The 23,884-nt window shown below is 40.7% G+C and overlaps 1 protein-coding gene across 1 annotated transcript in view; it reads right to left on the bottom strand.

Annotated features, from left to right (window-relative positions):
* Positions 1-23,884, bottom strand: part of inpp4b (inositol polyphosphate-4-phosphatase type II B) — a gene marked incomplete at its 5' end in the record, with an annotated part of 822,779 nt that overhangs the window by 2,358 nt on the left and 796,537 nt on the right. The window contains 4 exons of the mRNA XM_084318315.1: positions 9,974-10,128; positions 14,809-14,921; positions 20,141-20,238; positions 21,790-21,930. Of these exons, the coding sequence (XP_084174441.1) occupies positions 9,974-10,128; positions 14,809-14,921; positions 20,141-20,238; positions 21,790-21,930 (507 nt within the window). The remainder of the gene's footprint in view (positions 1-9,973; positions 10,129-14,808; positions 14,922-20,140; positions 20,239-21,789; positions 21,931-23,884) is intronic.

Raw genomic sequence — 23,884 nt, 5'->3', positions numbered from 1 at the left:
ACACACACTGGCATTTAAAGGGTTAGAATTATAAAATGAATATGTGGTGTTATGATCAGGGCTGAAGTTGAATAAAATATTGTATTTATCAATTACAAAAAACTGAAAATCCATAAAAATCTGTGTTGTTGCTAATCATACATATGCTAGCCTGTTTTTTAACAATAATTTGTGATGCCATCACAAACACTGGCATTTAAAGGGTACAAATAAAAAAAATTCCTGCACCAGAATGCAGGAAATTAAGTCTTTGTAACAACCCCAACAAATAAAAAGTGGCCTGACTGGGGCTATATTTCCTGGCCTGAATTATTTCCCCAGTCCGGCCCTGGTTAAAAGCCTCCAATGCTTATTAGTGTGTGTGCGTTTGAACGTTTGCATGTTTCAACCATACATTTCCGTTTAAAATTTAAATATTTTTTTTACCTCCTATAATAGTGGGGGTCGTGGCTCTCTGACACCGTTTTTTTTGGGTCGCGGCCTGAAAAGTTTGGGAACCCCTGGTCTAGCCTGTACCCCCCAGACATGTTGCTGGCCCCGTCAAAACAGTATCCTATCAGCCTCTCCATGGGCAGGTCGAGGCGTAAAAGTATTTTATACACAAAAACAGCGTCTCGGCTGTTGTGTCTGGGCCGGGCATTGTAAAAACCCCAAAAGAAGTTCTGAGCTTCCAAGTTGTCATCGGCGAACTGTATATTACACGAGAATTGTTCTTTTCCATTGAGTGACATCAGTGGTTCCGTCAGCGCTCAAGACAAAGAATGGGCTTTTGGATGCTTTGCCTCTAATTTGTCGCTGAATATCATGGGCAAACAGCTGTAAGATTTCGTTTTGGATGTTGTTGGACATCCAGTTGTCTCTGTTTTGGAGCCAATTCTTCAACTCGGGATCAGACTCGGTGCGCACTATTTCCATCATGAGCTGCCATAACACCCCATCCCTATTTGCATCACCCCTCAGTGGAAGCCCCTGGCGCCCGAGGGGGGGTATAGGGGAACAGACTCAGTTAACTCTTCAATACCTGATGCTGAGGCTGAACCTGTCGTCTCTGTCTCTCTCTGACGTTTATCAGATTTAGTGGGACTGTCACTGGGACCGGCGGGACGTTTAGAAAATAAATCTGATATTTTTCTTTTCTGCAAGTGAGACATTCTGTGCTAGCAAAGTCTGACTACTAGCTAAAATCGACTGACTGCGCAAGCACTATATCACAGTAGCTCAGTGGTTCGTGGCGCGTGGGAAGGGCGGGAGACGGGAGGTGAATACAATTAGTTGTTTCACCTGTCATTCAATCAGTCTTTTACAGTCTGTCATCACTCTAAAATCTACTCGGTTTTACGCGTATGATTGTGTACATACAGTAGTGTAATGAATTAATGAAAACTTTATTTAACAGATTGGAGAATGGCTACAATAGAGTATGGCTCAATACACACAATATTAAAATGGTGAAGTGCTTTGAGCAGGATAAACTTATAATATACAGTGTTACAGTTATAGAGTTACAGTATATACAAATATATAAATAGTCATAAAAAAAAAACAGAAAAAAAAAATATATATATAAATATGTTTTTTTTTGCAATAACTGAGGGGGGGGGGGGGGGTGCTGCAGCACCCCCCCCTTCCAACGTGCCTGGTCATAAATAATCTTTCTTTTAAAGTGAAGTAGCCCTTTAAGTAGTGGCTAGGCATCAGGAATGAGTTGGTAAGTGAGGAGAATAGAGGTGATGTCACACATCTCTGGTTTGTTGGGTTGAATTAAAAGGGATAATAAATAAGGACCTGAATGGATGCTAAGAAATCATACTAATTACCAAGTGGTAACAAGTGATTGTGTACTTTCAAAACCACTCTCAAAGAGCACCTACGGGAGACTGCAATTCGAAACTGGCCCCTGTAAATGTCCTAACCCAATAATACACGAGACCCTCTTATGGGACCAAGTAAGGTTTCGTCGATAATCCAATGTACAGTTACCCCGCCTACCCAAAATTCAATTCCGTCTGGGATTGAGATTGTCGATTGCTGTTTTGGGTTTTGGGTGTCGCTTTTTTTTTTTTTTTTATATTGTTTGTTGTGTTGCTGTTTGTTAAATGTGTTCACTCTCTGGACACAAAATAAATGGCTAATCCAATCTAATCTATTTCTGCTCTTTCCTGAGATTTACATATGGGATACCAGGGCATCTTAGTTTCTATAAAGTTACGTTAAACCAGTCATCGATCCAGTAAGGTGAGAAATCCGGATTATGAACCATTGTACTGTAACAGCTGATCATGTACAGTACTGTAACAGCTGATCAGGTAACAGCTGATTATGTACTGTAACAGCTGATCATTTAACAGCTGATCATGTACTGTAACAACTGATAGAGTAACAGCTGATCATGCACATGCTGAATGGAGGACAGAGTGACGTCTGGCTGATGTCATTATGTTTCTAAGTCAACTATCAACGTTGAGGAAAATGATGGAACAGGTTTTAAGATTTCTAGAAAATGGATTGATGTAAATAACCCCAAGTCCAATCCAGATGTCAGCACATGGGGGGGCGGGGGTCCTCACCAAATCAAGGCTTTCACACAGAACTGCGAATAAACCATCACACACAGATGTCCGTTCCTGAGCACATTCCTGAGGGACAACCCCAATATCTGAAGGTTCTTAGTCAATGGTGAATTTCATTGGTGATTACATCCCCTAACACCCTCAACTCTAAATTTATTATTCCCAATCCTCCACTATTAAAGGGGAAAGGATCAACCCCATAAAGCAAGTGGTCGATGGAGCAGATTAAACGACTCTCCTCTAATTATCCTTACGAAAGAAACAAAGACCAATATAATCCCACCTGTCCACCTCGTTGAGAGAAACCACCCGGCACAGGAAAGAAAGCAGAGTGAGTATATGGCATTGTCAGCAATATTTATTGATATTTTGCAAGCAGAAAAACAAGACTTAAAATGAGCCACACGACCAGTAGGTGGGAGCTAACGAGAAGCAGGGCAATGGGGTAAAAGTGTCGTGACGCTGGTTTGTTCTCTGCCGCGGTGCAGGCCTCAGGGTCGTCCCACTGCCCCACGTCTCCCTGGGTCAGCCGACTGCAGGGGGGCGCCCCGCCGCACGGTGGAACAACACACCACAGGAACAGAGACACAGACAGACACACTGCTGGGTTAGTATACTGGTATCTACTGTAAGTGGGATACTTGGCTGTGTTAGTATACTGTGTGGATGGTATCTACTGTAAGTAGGCTACTTGGCACACTAAAGGATAAGGTTGGCATTTTGGGGGGGGGGGACATGTGGATCCTATGTCATTCTCGTCATGATAGGAGTTTATCATACTGTTGTTTTGTATGCTTTTCCATTGTAGAGATAATTGGAGCCCTTTTGTGTTGATTAGTCACTCCTGTAAATGTCCAGTTGATCTCATCTGATGAAAATGACAACATAGTCAGACATTACATCATAGTTCTAAATTGTCTCTCAAAGAGAACAGCTCATCATTTTGTGTTATCGTATCAGGTGTGGTAAGTTCTGAGCATCTAGAAGGTGTTAGAACCAGTACAATGGTGCTAATTTAGTCAGAAAAGATTATTGGGGAATGTTAATGTATTGTATGTGTAATTAGTTACTGCACCCTCTCTGCCAATTCTCAGTATGTTATGGGGGTGTGGCCCTCAGTGGATTTTTTTTAAGCACTAAATTAACAAAATTGTAGCAAATTAGTTTGTCTGTGTACTAACTAGCCTTTACAACTACTGACAACTGACAGACTGACAAATGGGCCAATCAGAGTAACCCGAGTAGATTATGCAATCTCTTCAGGGAAGCAGATGTATATCTGAAATGGTTTGATTCTGTTTATATCCAGAAGGATAGAGATCAAAGGGCTTTAGTCGTCATTTTCACAACAACAACAGTTTGAAAATGTTGGCTGATTTTACATACTTCATGTTAATTGAACGGAATTTAAAAACATTATTTTCATTGTACCGAATCTTTAAGCCTGGAAGCCTATCTGCTCAATATATATATATGAAAAAGCATATAAAACAGCAGTCTGATATTAAAAGTCCTATCAAGGCAAGAATGACATACAGTAGTCCATGTCAAAATACTTATCCTGTAAGCCCTGGGAAATCTTTTGGACAACATTGTTGGGCAACGCTGATCAATCAGATATCTCAACAGGTTCCTACTATGGGTGTAACGGTACACAGAAGCCACGGTTCGGTACGTACCTCGGTATTGGGGTCACGGTTCGGTACGAGTTCGGTACAACAGATTTATTTTTTTATAATTATTATTATTAATATAATATTTATTATTATTATATATATATATATTTTATATATTATATTTATAATAATAATAATAATAATAATAATAATAATAATAATAATTATTATTATTATTATTATTATTATTATTATTATTATTATTATTATTATTATTATTATTATTATTATTATTATTATTATTATTAAATAGAATAATTTTCTATAGGAAAAGTATGTTTATTTTTTTTATTTGATCAGGTGTGCCTGTGAGTCCGGCAATGTATGGGGTTGCGGCACTGCAGATTTACCCTACTCGAGTCCGGCGGGGGAGTATGTTGGTGTGTTTCTTTCCATTGGTTTCATTTGGTTAACATTATTGGGCAAACAAGAAAACGAAAGAAAACTGTAAAATTGTAATGACCCTGCAGCTGTTCCAATGTAAATGTGCCTTTCTCCGTGCACTTTCACCCGCTCTGAAGTCGGACTCGGTGTGCCCGGCCACGCGCGCTGTTCTCGCACGGACCTCGCGAGTGCCTGCATGTGCGACTGGTGTGTTTGCGCTGTGAGGCGTATTCTTCGTATGGCTGCACGTACCGCACCGTGACGGCCGTACTGTAAATTCGCGGGACGAATACACGTACCGTTACACCCCTAGATTGCAACCTCTTGCTCCCCAGATCAATTCTATATATTACCTTCTGTCTCACTTAAATGTCCTGTCACTTTGCCCAAAAGGTTGACCAGTGTAACGCCACCAAGATACTTAAGTAAAGGACCCCACTTGACAGTGTTGTTAATGCAGACTTTACCTCCAAAGGCCGCCACTCACAAGCAGGCAAAGATGGATGGATGGATGGATGGATGGATGGATGGATGGATGGATGGATGGATGGATGGATGGATGGATGGATGGATGGATGGATGGATGGACAGACGGCCGCAATTAGCGGATAGACAGAATGATGGAGAAGTAGGTGTACACAGAAATTGTCCGCACACATGAAATGTGTTAGTAAGTGGAGGATGAAGGGATTGAGGCGTGCAGCATGTTTGATGCACAATTTATCCCAAATCTGGTGTTTCCTTCATATCTGCATCTTTGATGCATATGTACTCGCATTCATACTGTTTGAATATGTCAAAGTTGACATATTCACATCTACAGTATATAGAGCACTTGAGGACAACACCGGGAGTCACATTAGATTGTTTCTGGCAATGATCTGTGCCTTGTAACTTCCTTTCATGTTTAAAGCCTTTTCACAGCTCTTCTAAAAATGAACAATATGAGCAGTATATTATTATGGTATATATTTTGTGGTTGCAGCTATTGCCCTACTGTACTGTATGTATCCATGAGCATGTTGAATTGAAATATTACACGATTAATAACTTAAGCTGCAACGTCCCTCATATGGGACGTTTTTCAGACTTTTTGCAACCGGCACTTTGGCGACCCCTAGTGGCTCGGGTGTGCATATTTTGTAATACAATATATATATTGAATTGAAGGCTTATTTGTTGCCTGTCGATAGCGACAAAATCCGACAAAATCCGTTCAGCGGTTCTCGAGTTACATGCCGGTATTTGAGGCTTGTGCAAAGTACACGGTATTGCGCAAAATACCACTCCCGACTCAGGCTGCAGTAGTTCCGTCAATCTAGATCCAATCTCGAAAATGATTGTGGAGGGTTGTAGCAAATGAGTGTGGCTTTTAAATGATACCCCACATGGGGATCTAAATAATAAAAAAAAAAAACAGAAAAACAGCCGAATGAATTGAAGTCTATGAGAAAACTGAGTTTTTCTTTGTACACAGTTTACCAAAATTACTCCTAATCACTCATTTCTGAATGGGTCTTTATGCAATTTGGATATGTACTACATAAGGCTTCAGGCTATGGCTCCGTCTGGATTTGTAAGCCATACCACCCTCTGGGGAAATACTACCTCTGGACTACTAGCTATTACAGAAAAACTTGAATAACAATATTTTTTTACAACTCAAGTTCAGACCTATGTTACTCTATTACATTAGCACTAAAAGTGAATTTGTCTGGAATCAGAAACTTCAGAATGTCATCTTTCAAAAGAGACCAGGCTCATGCATGTGCTATAAGTATAAAGTATGTTGCTTTGGTTTGCAAAAAAAGTATGCAGTCCTCAAAAACGAAAAGAAAATGCCACTTTTGGGGGCGCAGGTTAAGAGAACTATCACCCAGATGTGACTTCCCATAACAAGGAGCAGATTCAATTGCTGGGTTCAGAGGTCTGTGTGAAAAACACAGCTTGGGTGTCAAGGTTAGGATTAGTAGGCATATGATACAATAGGAAGTTGTGGCTCGGTTGAGTAAGAATCTGTGAAAAACAAAGACGTAAAGGAACAGGAAGCCTCAAAGCAGTCATGCTATAGAAAAAAAAGATAACAAACTGTGGATTAATTTGTGGAGAGCCACGGAAAAATAGGCTCATGGATCAATATTTGTTGTTTTTTGTGCAGAAACTCACTGAGGTGAGGTCACTGAGGTGCAGTCATGATATCAACCCTTCAAAGGAACACACCAACATTATGTGAAATGCACTTACCGTCTTCTCCAGAGTCAGACAAAAATATAGATACCAATTTCCTCTCTGTGCGTTCAGTAGAAAGTTATCTGGCTGCAAGCTAGCCTGCAAATTAGCACAAATTAATGGAAGCAACTAGCTGTTGGCCAGAAACACCTCTCCTGGAGTTTTGAGCTAGGCTAGTGGTCTGTATCCGCTTCCATTCATTTGTGCTAAGCTAGGCTAGCTTGCAGCGAGATAGCCTCTCGACTGAACGCACTTCTTGTCTGACTCTGGAGAAAGCGCATTTCTCTTAATGTTGGCATGTTCCTTTAATGTGTTTACTGGCAAACACAATACCCTCTGATGAGCCACATGTGAGACACCAAGAGAAGTCTGGACAATATTTTAACTGTAGGGCAAAATTAGGGACCCCCAGTTCTGTCTGTGTGGGTGCTGGGGCTACTGTAGTAAGAAAGGACATTTGGCTTCTGAGTCTCCTCCCCTTATTCCTCCTAACTCAACTGTGCCCATACTTGTCACCCCTTTTCCCCAACCCCTTCCCCCGGCTTTCAGCTACTGTTTGAAAACAACAAGCATTCATTAATTTAATTTGACCGGGAGGTAATGAACTTCAATATGTCTACCGGTGATGTCATTGGAAGACACTGCATCCGTGTGTTAATTACAGCTCAATGAAATAATGTATGGCAGGACATGGACAGAGAATGTCTCTGGAATGTGCCTATAGGAGACATCACAGAGGTACTGCTCCATTGTAAAATGCACCGTTCCTTTCACACGTTTGATTTTCATCACTGATCTCATTCCACGCTATAGGATAAAGGCAACTGCTATATAAGTACATGTATATGCTCCTTGCATAAACAAACTTTGGCAGGTTTGTAAGAACAAAATGACCCATTTGAGGAGAATAAGAGATCCACAGTGTGACCTGCTTGCTAGCTGAACTGGTCGAATGCTCCACACCCCAGCTCCCATGACAATGTGTGGTCATCTAATATGCACAGAGTATGTTAGCAGTGACATATTCAACTGTGTTTCTGTGTTTGCAGTATATTGTACTGCCACCTTAAGGTACAGCCGCAATTAATTCATTAATTAATCTGCCGTCTGAGTTCAGGAATGTACAAAATGTAAAGGGAGGACATAGAGCCATCATCCTAATTCCAGTCTTTACTACATGTGCAAAATTCACAGCCAACTAACCCCTCCCAATCTTATTATTATTATTATTATTATTATTATTATTATTATTATTATTATTATTATTATTATTATTATTATTATTATTATTATTATTATTATTATTATTATTATTATTATTATTATTATTATTATTATTATTATTATTATTATTATTATTATTATTATTATTATTTTTATTTTTTATTTTGTTGTCGTCAAAAGGTGCAAGAAATGGAAAAAAGGTTATAATAATATTAATTGCAATAACGCAGGATATGCAGGAGATAGAGGCTTCTACGATGGCTACCACTGTAAATAGTAACATGGTAATGGTGAAACTGTGGGAGGTGCAGGTGTAGAGGAGATGGGAGGTGCATAGGAGATGAGAAGTTCAGGTGTAGAGGAGATGGGAGGTGCAGAGGAGATGAGAAGTTCAGGTGTAGAGGAGATGGGAGGTGCAGGTGCGACTCTGGAACACCCTCCCTCAGACCATCAGAGACTCTCCCTCACTCTCCACCTTTAAATCCCATCTCAAAACCTACCTGTTCTCCCTAGCATTTAACCTTCCCTACCCATAACCACCCTCCTCCAACCTATCACCCCCTTTTCCCCTCCCCTACTGCCTCCCCTCCCCTACTGGCTCCTGCACTTGTTGTCTGTTACTCGTGGCTCTATGTTCTTGTGTATTCATACTGTTCCCTGTTTCTCTGTGGTTCTATGTTTCTTTGTTTCTTTGTTTTTCTTTTGCCTATTGTCAGCGACTTCGGGTCATTGAGAAGCGCTATATAAAATGAATAAATTATTATTATTATTATTAGAGGAGATTAGAGGTTCAGGTGTAGAGGAGATGGGAGGTGCAGGTTTAGAGGAGATATGAGGTGTAGAGGAGATGGGAGGTGTAGAGGAGATAGGAGGTGCATGTGTAGAAGAGATAGGAGGTGCAGGTGTAGAGGAGATGGGAGGTGTAGATGAGATAGGAGGTGCAGGTGTAGAGGAGAGAGGAGGTGCAGGTATAGAGGAGATGGGAGGTGTAGATGAGATAGGAGGTGCAGGTGTAGAGGAGATGGGAGGTGTAGAGATGGGAGGTGCAGGTGCAGAGGAGATGGGAGGTGCAGAGGATATGGGAGGAGTAGAGGAGATGGGAGGTGCATGTGTAGAGGATGGGAGGTGTAGAAGAGATGGGAGGTGTAGAGGCGATGGGATGTGCAGGTTTAGAGGAGATGGGAGGTGGAGGTTTAGAGGAGATGGTATAGGTGCAGAGGAGATGGGAGGTGTAGAGGAAATGGGAGGTGCAGGTTTGAAGGAGATGGGAGGTGCAGATGAGATGGGAGGTGCAGGTTTGGAGGAGATGGGAGGTGGAGGTTTAGAGGAGATGGTATATGTGCAGAGGAGATGGGAGGTGTAGAGGAGATGGGAGGTGCAGGTTTTAAGGAGATGGGAGGTGCGGATGAGATGGGAGGTGCAGGTTTGGAGGAGATGGATGTGTGTGGTTGTGAAAGTGTCCACTCTTGTCCACATGAATTACAGATGCAGGTTTTACTCTAGCCAAACATTTCTTGTGATACACATCCCTCTTGCAATTATTGTACAAAAGCATGTGTTTTAATTGGTTCCATCCTATATGTTTGTGATTGGCCAGAACAATAACAAACACCTACTGTATGTAGAGTTAACCACAGCACCTTGCATGACTGGACCTAGGACGTATGTTGATCGAATAGGATTTTGAAGTCATGTTTTAAAACATTTTTGCTGACATGTGAGAAATAACACCTAGCGATTGTGTCGATAAAACAGCTAAAAATAATATGACAATTATTTTATTTATTCAATTCATTATGCCATTCTCTCAACATACTTCCTACTGTAGGTCCAGCCAGCCAAGCTGCTATGATGTATGTATACATAGCCTACATGTGGTTTCTGCCTTACCTCCGCATGCAGTCCAGGGCACGGATGAAGTAGTCCTTGCTGAGCTGGTGTTCATCGCGTAGCAGGGCACACTGCTCTAAGGTGACAGACATGGATGTCCGGTCTTTGGCACTTTTACAGCTGGTGAACCTGATGCCGTTCAACCGTCGGCAGATCTGGGACCAAAAAAACACATAGCAGTAGGCCTATACATCCAGATGTATAAACACTTGTTGAAGGTTATTCAGAGATCATCATGTATTTAGCCAACTTCTACAATTTCAATACACTATCGTCTACAAATCATCTACTTATCTACCCCCCTTCCCCAAAAGAATCCTAACCCTGTTATCGAAAGCATTATGATTAACCTTTTTTCTAGTCTTAAGTGTTCATCAAATCTCATTTGTAGAGTGTTATGGGTTCGTTTTCTTTGGTTGTGGGCGTCGGCCTGTAACCTGCTTCACATAAAATCATACTTTAACCTCTTCCACCCGACGGGACCGGTACCGCTCCCGAAATGACACCGTGTCATGAATCAATATCCCCAGAATGTTCTACAAAAGTATCGTTTTTATTTTCAAACGTATTCAAGTATAAACATCATAACCATGTCACAACAGCTGGATCTGAGTTGGAAGTTTTCAAAACTACACTTCCTGAAAGGATCTATGGGGTTCAAGGTTCATAGTTCTGTATGCATTTGTTTTATAACTCTTAATATTCGGGATAATATACCACAAAACGTAACGTTATTGACAAATATTGAAACGCAGTTAGTTTCTCTTCCCTATTGTTAGCATGCAGCAACAATTAGATCTGAAATTAGTTTCAAAACGGTTGCACCATGGTGAAAATAAAAAAGTACAGTCGATTACACTAGATTTCATTATCTGTTCTTATGCACGCCTGGTGATACTAAATCCAAATTGAACTCAGCCATTTGAAAGATAATATATGTATATATATAAATGTGCGAATTGGTTATAATAAGGTAATTTATAAGCCTGCTATTCTATATTCTATAATAATATTTCAAATTGCATTGTTCCGGATGGGAGAATTTAGTACTGTATCTACAGAACCTTCTGTTTAATCATCTTCCCTTTATCCATTTCCTTAGATCTTTTTTACACATGATCTCAAGAAGGTACTGAATGAGATCAGTGGCAGTTCTTAATGTTTGGTCATTATTAGCATGGTGTTATTCACTGTCAAAGTTGCAAAGAAGAATCATAATTCATATTCTCCTTTGTTTCATCACAATTTAAGCAAGCCTAGTAATAGACACAATATTTCTGACACTGGGAATACATTCACTGAGGTCCATATGTCCCTGGATACCAAGAATATGCAAATGGTCTTGTAGAAGTGGAGCAATATTCCATTTACTTGCAAGCCATTCATGCAAGCCATTCTGAAGAAGGTGTGTTCACACCGAAACGTCATGATTACAGGCTGCCAATAAATTTGGAAAAACCTGGAGTGCGTGCCTGGACATTGTTTCCCTATTTTTTATGTATGATATCAGAGGTTACAGCACCCAGTGTCAAGTCTAGTGAGGTGAGCGCGTTCTACAACTTTTTTCCCCTTTTGGAATAACAATTAGGCCTTAGGATTAATTGGGCTTTAAAGTGAATTTAACTCGAGATAGAGATAACGCCACAGGGTTATGCTAACATAGTAAAGATGGCGAAGTCAAACAAAAACAAAGCCCAAAGTGTTTCTATATTTGTAGCTATATACAGTGGTATATATTATTGAATTATTATACTGTTATTATACTGTTACAACCAATAAAGGTAAATGTTTTAACTTAATCTTTGAGAGAATGTGTTAAATGGTAATTTCTACAGTACCCATATGCTTTGGCAATCTTCGACCAATCACAAGAGCACAACTACCGTATTGTGCTGAATATAAGACAAAGGGACATCGTCTTATTTTCTGGTTCTAGACTTTTGAATAGAATAAAATAGAAACACTTCAATCATCCTGAGGGAAATTTGGCACTACAAATAGCTCACAGTAAACATTTAGGTTGACAAAACAAATCATGAATAAGAATAAAAAAAAAATTGCCTACGAATAAATAATAAAATAAGCCTAAGAATAAAATAATAATACAATAAAATATGGTCCGGGATTCACATTTCCTATGTAATGTATACATTCTAATATAAATATACAGTAAAAAAAATACAGAGATCTACATTAAGTACTGTGAGTGTAATATTGACAATGTTGTTTTAAAAGTTTTAAAAGTAAAAGTCCAGGAAGATGGTAACTGTCACCCTGTGCTCAGAGATGCAGTGAGGCACAGTGATGCATTGTAAAGTCTGATGGCTGTCGGAATGAAGGACTTCCGGTGCCATTCAGTGCAAAATGTTGGGAGTGTTAGTCTAGCACTGAACATGCTCTTCCTGTCAGCCAAGTCTGTATAGTGGGTGGTGCCCGGTATTCCCTCTCATCACCGTCCTTAATACATCCCACTATCGCAGAGTCATCAGAAAACTTCTGAAGGTGGCAGGACTCTGACCGATAGTGGAAGTCATTGGTGTAGTAGACAGTGAAGAGGAAGGGAGAGAGGACTGTCCCTTGCGGGGCCCCGGTGTTGCTGACCAGTCTGTCCGACACACAGCTCTGTAGGTGCACATACTGTGGTCTGCCCGTCAGATAGTCAACAACCCAGGACACCAGGGGGCCTCCACCTGCATCGCCTCCAACTTCTCACCCAGCAGCCCAGGCCGTATGGTATCAAAAGCACTGGAGAAGTAAAAAAACATGACTCTCACAGTGCTCCCCGGCTTGTCTAGGTGAGTGTATGCTCAGTTCAGCAGGTAGATGACAGCATCCTCTACCCCCAGTCGGGCTGGTAGGCGAACTGGAGTGGGTCTAGGTGATGTTTAATCACCGGGCGGAGTAGCTCCAGGACTAACCTCTCCATGGTCTTCATTATATGGGAGGTTAGAGCCACCGGCCTGTAGTCCTTGGACATGCTGGGACACGAGCACTTAGGGACAGGGACAGGGACCACACAGGAGGTTTTCCACAATGTCGGGAGTTTCTGCAGCCTCAGGCTCATATTGAATATGTGCTGGAGCACATCACACAGCTGAGAGGCACAGGTTTTGAGTACCTTTGGGCTAACGCCGTCTGGATGCATTTGCCTGCACTTGCCTGCATTTATTTTGCTCAGCTGTTTATTCACCTGGTCTGCAGAAAGCCACAATGTGATTATATATTCATAGGAACACTTGCGTGAGTGTTCCCCTAGCGAGCCACCGTCTTTCTCTCTATGAGAACACTTATTGTGATCACTGAGTGCATTTTTGAATCACTTTGAACATTCTGCTCTATCTGAGCACTGAGCAACTGCCATCTAGCATGGCACATTTATATATACCGAGCCTAGTAAGAAAGTGCTCAGCAACACTCTGAGAAAGGGGGAGAGGGGGGATAGAGACAGAGGAAAAAAGAGAGTGAGAGAGAGGATGTGTTGAAGATTGAGAAGGATATTGTGGAAATTGCTACTGTTTTACTAAGCCAGTTTAGTATGTTGAGTTATGTTTTTTATCTTGACATGGGCAAACAGGGATGATCTCATTATATGCTACTTCTAATCTTCAGTGACTTTTCGTTGCATGTTTTGCAAATTGGCTTTCAACAACCCCCATTTTTTTGTATACAAAATGCTCTCACACTGCCAGATCATTGTTGTAAGTGTTTGAATGCTTTGAAAAATGTCCAGAGGGACTGAAACGATAGTAACAATACATTGACGGGTTGAGCAAGAAGAACACAATGCGGAGAAATCTTTGTCAAGTTTGGATGTTGACCTTTCAGGATGAAAGAAATAGAAACATGTTACTTGAATCTTCACTGGCCTCACGATTCGATTATGATTCAGCTGTCCACGATTAGATTAGATTGTACGATCTCATCTCGATGCAGCTCAATAATATATTACATCCTCAATTTTATAATCTATATTACTGCACATGGCTACTTTTTCATCAATTAATACAAGCAGTCAAGATAAATTAACTTTTATCTAGAAAGTTCTTAAATCAGAATGTCAAAATAAATGTCTTTACTAGTGTTGCATGATACAGATACTAGAAAGGTATCTCGATACCCAGCTGTTAAAAACGGTTCAATACACTTTTTATTAATATCAGTATTAGTATCAATACTTTTAGAATAGCCTGATGTTGTATTTTCTATGAGTTGAGTGGATGCATGACCAGAGCACTTTTTATTTTATTTAAATTTTTTATAATTGATTATGTTCTGTCACTGCATCGATGCTGAATCGTCCACTTCCGCATCGCGATGCATCTTAGAATCGATACATTTCCACACCCCTACTGTTAAGTGACATTTAAAGGGGAACTATTTTACTATTTCTTTCACTATTTGGGCACTTTTACACAATTCCTGTGAGTTTATGGAACACCTCTGTAATTTAATATTTTTTTTAATTCATTGTTTTGTATTTCTAATCAAGTCCTCAAAAACAGCATTTTTCTACCTCAAGATCTTAAGCCGTTTTGGAAACTGTGTGGAGTGTGTGAGTCTCAGCAGCCACATGGGGCCACATTATTATGCAGCTGAAGAGCTGAGTCTCTCTGACATCACAGATCAGCACATTTTCAGATGACTCAGTTCAGCGAGGGTGAATATTGTGAGAGGAGAATTGGAAGAATGCGCCAATATGAGAATTAGAGACATAGATCATATTAATATAAGTCCACATAGCTAGGAAACAATGCTAAACACTGAAAAAGGCCATTTATAAGATAGTTCCCCTTTAAGCATGTTAAGCCAAATACATCAGCCAGTTGTCTTCTCACCGTTCCAGCGAGCCATAATATCTCCACATTCTTCCTCTTCTTTGTCACTACATTCTGGCCCAGGGTTTCAAGTAATTCCTTTAAATCTGTCTGTGTCTGGAAACATGGTAGACCTAAGAAACAGAGACCAAAAGAGGAGGGTTTTTGCTTTGCTTGGCAGGAGGAAGCACTATGAAGACAATGTTGACCGTGTTTTTCTTGCTGGCCTGGATGCCTGCACTATTATAAAACAATGTGACAGCAGTCATCCCACATTCCAGTCTTTGAGGAAACTATTATCAGACAGACCCAGAAGAGTATTTCAGACCCCACCCATGTCCTCCACCCTGAGTACCGGCTTATTTTCTCAGGCAGACACTCCAGAGTCCCCCAGTGCAGGCTCCTTTGTCCCCAAGTCCATCAAAGTCCTAAATGGCAAGCTATTGGAAGCATAACCCCTGTAACTCTTCTTTTAATCAAACTAGCCAGAGCTTAACCCCTGTAACTCTGCTTGTAATCAAGCTAGCCAGAGCTCTTATCTTATTTTATCTTATCCTAGACAACAACCATATAATTTGTGTTTGTTTATTTGTTTATTTAAACAGATCCCCATTAGCTGATACCTTAGCGGCAGCTAGTCTTCCTGGGGTCCACTCATTATTATTATTGGTATTATATTCCAATTATAATCTTATTGGATGGCCAACATGGCCCGTACACCTTAAAATGGCTGCCGTAGTATATTTGTCATGTAAATCACTTTTGACTTGGGCACAAGACTCAGAACTCATGTGTCACCATGACAGGAAATTACATGACATGACAAGACATCACTTTATCCCAGTGGGGGCGGACTCAGGCTGTTTGAAGGGCAGGGGCGAAAATAAAAAAAGGGCACCTACTGCACAACATGGGACCCCATCAGTGAGCAAAAAGATATGATGCGTCATGTATGGTGAGATAGTCTTCATCCTTGATTAAGATTAACATTAGAATAACATAGACAATCTAGATTAATAGGATAACGCACCTCTATGATAAAAACACACAGGGAACAATACATGTTTGAAAAGTAAATTATCATGGTGTTTGAAAAGTGGATTTATCATAGTTTGAAACTTAGATTTATCATGGTGTTTGAAAAGTAGATTATGGTGTTTGAAGGCCTAAAAAACCATTGCTGCAGTGGTACATTTCTCAATGCTAAAGATATCAGTGAGGAATATAAATATTTGGGAAATAGCATTTTAACATGGTCTGGGTTGAAAAATAGTGAACCTATTCTTTAAAAGCTATTTACAACATATATTTTACAGGATATAAAACAGTTTAACAGTTAAAGTTAATTTGAGTGCCGTTGAGCTTCTTCCTTTCTCTCTCCTATACTCCCCTTCTCTCCTCCTGTACTCCCCTTCTCTCCTCCTGTACTCCCCTTCTCTCCTCTCCTTCTCTCCTCATGTCCTCTCCTTCTCTCATCCTGTCCTCTCATTCTCTCTTCTATCTCTCCCTCCCCCCTCTCTATCTTCCCCATTATCTCCATTAAAGTTAATATATTGTACCTGGATACTGGCTGGATCAGTGGGATATTGTAATGGCAACAGGAATGCATTCAAGTTATTTGTTGTTGTGTCGTTTGAATAATTTCTCTCCCTATCATCATTTTCATCCTCGCTTTCTTTAGCATCTCCATGACCGTCGTCATCATCATTTCTCTCCATAGCATCATCTGCATTCTCTTTCCTCAACTTCTTCATCATTTCTCTCCATAGAATCATCTGCATTTTCTCTTTCCTCCACTTCTTCATAATTTCTCTCCATAGAATCATCTGCATTTTCTCTTTCCTCCACTTCATCTCTCTTCCTGATATCATTATTTCCCTCTTGAATATCTCCATTCTCATTGTCTGTACTGTCTTTATCTAAGGTGGAGCAAATAATATTTGTTTTATAATAGTAATATAATTGTACTGTATATAATATTCGTACATAGCCTACAATGTTATAATTGTATTATAAAATAATATGTCATATAGCACTACCACCACTAGCCCTCTTGCCTTGATTGGAATAAAAATGGTCTATGGTTGGTCAATTTAAATGTTTAAGACACATTTTTCTGTCCAAAATAAGCATTATTGACCATGTTAGCACCAGATTCTCAGTTATAATCCAAAATATGGCTCTGTGAGACAAGCTTGTACATGTAGTAGTGAGGACTTACAAATACATACCCATATCCTTATCTCCTCCCTTACTATTGTTGCTTTGGACCCAATTTTTCTAAGCGTCTGTACCCAAGAGAAGCTGCTTTTTAATATTCTTCCCATTTCTTTCTCTCCTTGGCATTCTGTAATCATAGAATATAGGCCAATGCTAAACCCACTTTTAACCTCTTATCAGGTGGGGGCCCATATGTGAGGCTTGCGCGAAGTACACTGTATTGCGCAAATACTACTCCCGACTCTTGGGGCTCTAGTTCCGTCAATCATTTGGCGATCTCGAAAATGATTGGACAGGGTTGTATCCAATGAGTGTAGCTTTCCAATGATACCCCACATGGGGATGTAAGAATCAGGGATCTAGGTGAAAAGTTACGAGCGAAAACAGGAAGAGAAAAACAGCAGACTTACTTCTATGAGAAAACTGAGCTTTTCTTTTGTACACAGTTGACCAAAATCACTCCTAATCACTCATTTCTGAACGGATCTTTATGATCTACATAAGACTTCAGGCTATGGATCTTGGGTGTTTTTTAAGCCTCCAGCCATTCTGGGGAAATACTACTTCTGGACTACTACAGAAAAACGTGAGTAACAAGTTTATCTACAACTCAAGTTCAGACCTATGTTACTCTATTTCATTAGCACTAAAGGTGAGTCTTCCTTATTGTATCAGACACTCCAGAATGTCATCTTTCAAAAGAGACCAGGCTCATGCATGTGGTATAAGGATAAAGTATAGTATTTTGGTTTGTAAAAAAAGTATGCAGTCCTCAAAAACGAAAACTAAAATGGCCAATTTTGGGGTTTACTACCACTCATAAATTAGCTTTAAAAGGCTATTCACACTGAACTTTAAAGTGGGTATATTTTGTGCAAATAATCCTAAAATAATTTGTACACTTTATTTCAAAATTGAGAACAAAGGTTAGCATAGAATCAGCTAAGCAAGACACCTGTTTAGTTAGCTAGCTACAGTAGTAATACAGCTAGCCTAGGCTAAAACATACTGCCATCAATAAAAGCACTTGCAGTGTACAAAGATTGAGTTTGTTTGACCAATTATGCATTACTAAATACTAATAGTGTATTTAGTAATGCAAAATTGGTAAAAACAAACTCAATCTTTGCTACTTCAAAGAGAGCTTGAGCAGTAGGATGCAGGGTTACAGCTCAGACTGCATTAAGCCCTCTGGCATCTGAACACTCAAGAGTCTAAAACTGAACATTTAAATGGATGGAATATTGTAGTGAAGGGGCTGCTCAGAGTTGTAGCTAACACTTTTGCGTGACATTATTTAACCGTATGGGTCAAGTTTAGACCATTGGAAGGGCACCAATGGGCACCTCCTCTCATTTTCGCCACTCAAAATGCCATTTTAGCGTGATATTTTCAGCTGTGGGGGCAACCTAAATATTAAAGGCAACCAACTTGTGTCTAGCCACGCCCAACTTGCATCTAGCCACGCCCCCGCGGCGACACGGCAGCAGCAGAGCGGAGCGGCAGCTCCGTTCTGCCGCGGAGCTCTGTCGCGGCAGCATTATGTAGCAGTAATCCCCCCTTTTTTAAATATTTTTTTTTTAACGTGCATTCTTTCGCCGGTTAAGTTTAGGCATGTTAACTTTAAGCATTGTTTCGGAGTTGGTTAAGGTTAGGCATTGTTTCGGAGTTGGTTAAAGTTAGAAGGGTTAAGTTTAGGCGCTGTTAAGGAGCTGGTTAAGGTTAGAGTTTGTCTTAGAGAATGGCAATATTTTTTAACGTGCATTCTTTCGCCGGTTAAGTTTAGGCATGTTAACTTTAAGCATTGGTTAAGGTTAGGCATTGTTTCGGAGTTGGTTAAGGTTAGAAGGGTTAAGTTTAGGCGCTGTTAAGGAGCTGGTTAAGGTTAGAGTTTGTCTTAGAGAATGGCAATAGACAGCCTATTTCCGCGCTGCAGCGCGAGGCAATAGACAGCCTATTTCCGCGCTGCAGCTCTCTCGCGCTGCCGCGGTCACATGGGCGTAGTGGCCAATCAGAGAAACGCTAAACACAAGTTGGTTGCCTAAAATATTCACGCGTGGGGGCACATAGTCAAGTTTAACCATTGGAAGGGCACCAATGGGCACGTCCTCTAGCTTTTGCTACTCAAAAGGGCACTTTAGGTTTACATTTACATTTACATTTAGTCATTTAGCTGACGCTTTTATCCAAAGCGACTTACAAGTTCTGTACGACAAGCCATCAGGAAGGGCACAACTCTATCAGCTGAGCAACAATGTTCATCAAAGTGTTGAGTGCTACAGTGTAGGTTAGTTTAGTGTGATGTTTTCAACTGTGGGGGCACATGGTCAAGTTTAGACCATTGGAGGGGCACATCCTCTATTTTTTTCACTCAAAAGGGCACTTTTGCGTGATGTTTTTCAACTGTGGGGGCACATGGTCAAATTTAGACCATTAGCAGGGCACCAATGGGCACGTCCTTTTATTTTCGACACTCAAAAGGGCATTTTAGCGCAATATTTTCAACTGTGGGGGCACATGGTCAAGTTTAGACCATTGGAAAGGCACCAATGGGCATGTCCTCTAGTTTTCGCCACTCAAAAGGGCACTTTAGCGCAATGTTTTCAACTGTGGGTGGGGGCACATGGTCACGTTTAACCATTAGAGGGGCACCAATAGGGCACATCCTCTAATTATTTCCACTCAAAAGGGCACTTTTGCATGACATTATTTAACCGTGGGCCACAAAAGCACTTAAAAGGGCACTTATGCGTGATGTTTTTCAACTGTGGGGGCCCATGGTCAAGTTTAGACCATTGGAAGAGCACCAATAGGGCACACCCCCTAATTGTTCGCCACTCAAAAGGGCACTTTAGCGGATGTTTTACAACCATGGGGGCACCAGGGGGGCAATCGCCGCGCCTGCCCCCCCCCCCTGAGTCCGCCAGTGTCAGTGGCAGTTATCGTGATGAACATTCCAACTTTCTGAGTCTTGTGGACATGAAACAAATTCAGTATCAGAGTCAAAATGACATAATTCTTTAGTGTTCATCCTGGGGTAGCAATGGGCCATGGGAACATCAAAGCGCATACTTTCCCCCCCATACGATACTGACAGGTTAAACAGACGAGGGAGACAATCACTTTGACTTACATTCTACGGGCACCTGTTCACTCAGTGATTTGTAATAGGCTTCTAAAATCTCAAAGTTTCTCTGGTTTATTCTCTCCTGTAGGGAGATGTCTCCAAACCTGCCCAGAAAAACAAAGAAAACAAAAAGAAACACAGAAAAACAGAAAGACTGTTATGGGAACATGAGAAAGAATGATGGAACATTTTGCATAACATGCATAACAGCCAGTTCAACCGATGCCAAAGGGCTGACTCGCTTGTTACAGATGTAATGTACAGATGTACATTACGTATTACAGTAAATGGTGCGTACAGTGTGTTAAGAGGCTTGCACACTGAAACGTTGTTTTAGATCTGCCAAAGCAATCTGGAAAAATTTATGTTTGACTGACTCTACACATACTGAGTGTAGATGCACTCACTTTGTTAAATACAGGCCTGTATTTATCAAGCATCTCACAGTAGTAGAGTGCTAGTCTGAGATCAGTCATAGTGAGGTGTATATGGCCATGTAAGCAGTCTGATCCTAGGTCAGTAGTCCTACTCCTATAGTTTGATAAATACAAGCCCATGTCTTTTGCACAGTTACATCTTAAAAGGGATAGTCCAATTTTAAAGAAACCACAAACTAGGAGTCATTTTTGTTTATCCAAAAACAAACCTTTATTTACCCAGGGCAGATTCGCTGAGCACTTAAGCTTGATTCATAACTTCTGTGTCCGCATATTGTGTCCGGTCTTATGTTTGCAGGTTAGGCATTAAGTTATAAATGTTTGCTATTGCTCAGCTGGCCACACTGTCATCCAGGAAATGCACACATGAAACTTGTGTTATAAGTTGATACATCTAGTGATCTAGTGAAACAATCTTTTTCTTTCTGCTGTTGACAAACGATGGTTGGGGAAGTGACCAAGAGAAAATGAACAGTGGTAGTGATAGTCAATGGGAGTCAATGGGGGGGGGGGGGCATGAAGCAATTTCGTCCTCCAATTAGGGATTGGCGTGAGTAATCGATTACTTGAGTACTCACCATTTCAACTAAACTTGAGTGGTTTTTGAATTATTTAAAAATAAATAAATATAAATACATTTGGTTTCCAAGTATATCCACTAAAAGTGATTGGTGGACAAGTTGTCGCTAGCTAACTGTTAATGTTAGTAGTGCTACATGAACCAAAACACTGCTACTACTGCTAGCCAAAGAGAAGACATCCTGTACCAATAATCTGTGTTTTCATGAGATGGGAGACCTGCTGCAGATAAAATAAAGGTAATGTAATTATTACAAATGATTGACAATGAGCATTAAACATAGCTGTGCATTATTATTGCTGCCATGGTCTTTATTGCGTTCTAAAAATAGATTTGCATAAACGAGTAATTCATGCCATCTGGGAAAACATTACTGGTGCTCATCCCTGCCTGCAACACCCTGATGCAAGTGCTTTCTGCATGGCCTGGAAGGACTCCCAGCTCACAAGTCACATAGACAAAGCCTTCTTACTACAAAAATTGGATTATCCCACCAAGTGCACACGGGTAGTAGTGTGGTAGCTATACTGTGACCCCACCCTTCCATGAGTCTGTGTGTAGTGAATCCTCCACTGCACATGGTCACCTGGGTCCACATGGTTTCTGCAATTGACAATTGAATCTTGTACTCCCAATACCTCTCTGCTATCGTTTGCTGTTCATTGATCCCCACATTGAACAGCACGGGGAATACTTGCACCGGCTTGCCCTCCTTAATCTCCTCCGGTAAAGCCTGGAACGCCAGCCGTGGTAATGGCACTTGGACAGTGTAGTGGTCTCTGCGTGCAGAGGAAAGAGAGAGGGGGATAGAAGAGGGGGACGTTGACAGAAAGATGGATGGATTTGTTCAAATGGAAAACCAACTATTTGGAATACCTGGAAATCAAGCCGGTAAAGGTTTGGCCCCGAACTAGCAAGTGCAAGCCATGACAAAGGATCTGGTTACAGTGAGACATGTTTATGTGTGTGTGTGTGTGTGTGTGTGTGTGTGTGTGGGTGTGTGTGTGTGTGTGTGTGTGTGTGTGTGTGTGTGTGTGTGTGTGTGTGTGTGTGTGTGTGTGTGTGTGTGTGTGTATAAGAGAGAGAGAGAGATAGAGAGAGAGAGAGAGATAGAGAGAGAGAGAGAGAGAGAGAGAGAGAGAGAGAGAGAGAGAGAGAGAGAGAGAGAGAGAGAAAGAAAGAAATATATATACATTGGTGGAACATGACGTAATTTATACTTCTGCACTAAAACTAATAGTCATAGGACTAATCGATTAGTTGATTCCAATGACACATTTGTGAAAGTTGAATTTTCAACATGTGATAATGCAGAAGGATCTCGAGTGCTTTCATGTGCATTTATCAGGAAATAAAAAAGCATATAAATCAACTGTCTTGGTTGACTAAGACCAAACCGACCAATCAACTGCTGACAGCTGACTAAGAGGGTTACAGGGTTAAGCCTTCCCTTATCTAATTTACATTTATCTGTAGCTAACGTACGTACCTGTAGCCAACGTACTAACACTACTCTCACAATAGTCTCTCGGTTTATGGCCATGGTACCCTCACCCAAGATACCTGCATTAGCACTTTCTATTTCTGATCTATGTTCAAAAGTAACTTTGATGTAAAAAGAAAAAAAGAAAGAAAGAAAGAAAGAAAGAAAGAAAACCAAAATCTCCCACCTCCACAGCTTTCAGATTGTAGTACAGACATACTGCATGGATCTACTGTAAGTACATATGAATGCCTATGATGTATGTCCTCCAGAGGAATGAAAGCTTCTGCACTCTGTCATGCAGTTACCATGCCAAATACATTATTATATATTATGCTATACGACTGCTCTTGAATGACATCAGTGACCACCTGCCAGTTTTTGTGATCTATGACTGTAACTGTGGGACCATATAATCACTTGCAGGAGAATAAGAACAGATGAATCCATAAATGCATTCAGAATGGATTTGACAGCACAAAACTGGAACAACCTTTATGAAGAACGGGATATTGATAAAGGGTATGAAACATTTCTTAACACATTTCAATCATTATATGACAAAAACTGCCCAATAAGAAAATCCAATGGGAGGCAAAACCAAAACCATACAAGTAGGCCGTGGATCACAAAATGACTGCACAATGCTAAAAAAAGTTATTCCGTTATAGAAAGCTGGAGAGAAACACCACTTCACCAATTATAGGCCAGTATCCTTACTTTGCCAGTTCTCCAAAATATTGGAAAAACTATATATTGCAAGGTTAGATGACTTCATTAATAAGCATACCATTTTAACGTTAGGTTATGACTATAACCAAGTTCTGTTAACACTAGTGAACGCTCAGCGTCTCATGCATATATCTCGCTTCAGCATATATACACTGAATACATTTCAAAATGTACCTTTAAATGCCAGCATTCATCTGGCCACACCCCCATCCGCTTACCTATATAAGCAGGGGTGGTGCCACACACTCATCTCCTTCCCAACAAATTTCACCACAATGAAAAATCACTAGTGTTAACAGAACTTGGTTATAGTCATAACCTAACGTTCTGTATCACACTAGCTCACGCTCAGCGTCTCATGCATAATAGGAGCTGAGCGGGAGCTAGAAGCTCGACAAATGTACCCTGCTGAGGCCCCCCACAACCATCAGATCAGGGAGGACCGAGCCCCCTGACCCCCCCTAATGGAGGGCACCCCCCCTATTGAGGGCTTCATGGGAGGGCGACGGACCCGACCG

Source organism: Notolepis coatsorum (genome assembly GCF_963971535.1).
Source record: "Notolepis coatsorum genome assembly, chromosome: 7".
Taxonomy (NCBI): Eukaryota; Metazoa; Chordata; class Actinopteri; order Aulopiformes; family Paralepididae; genus Notolepis; species Notolepis coatsorum.
The sequence above is the reverse complement of the archived record's forward strand: the minus strand, read 5'-3'. Positions and strand labels throughout refer to the sequence as shown.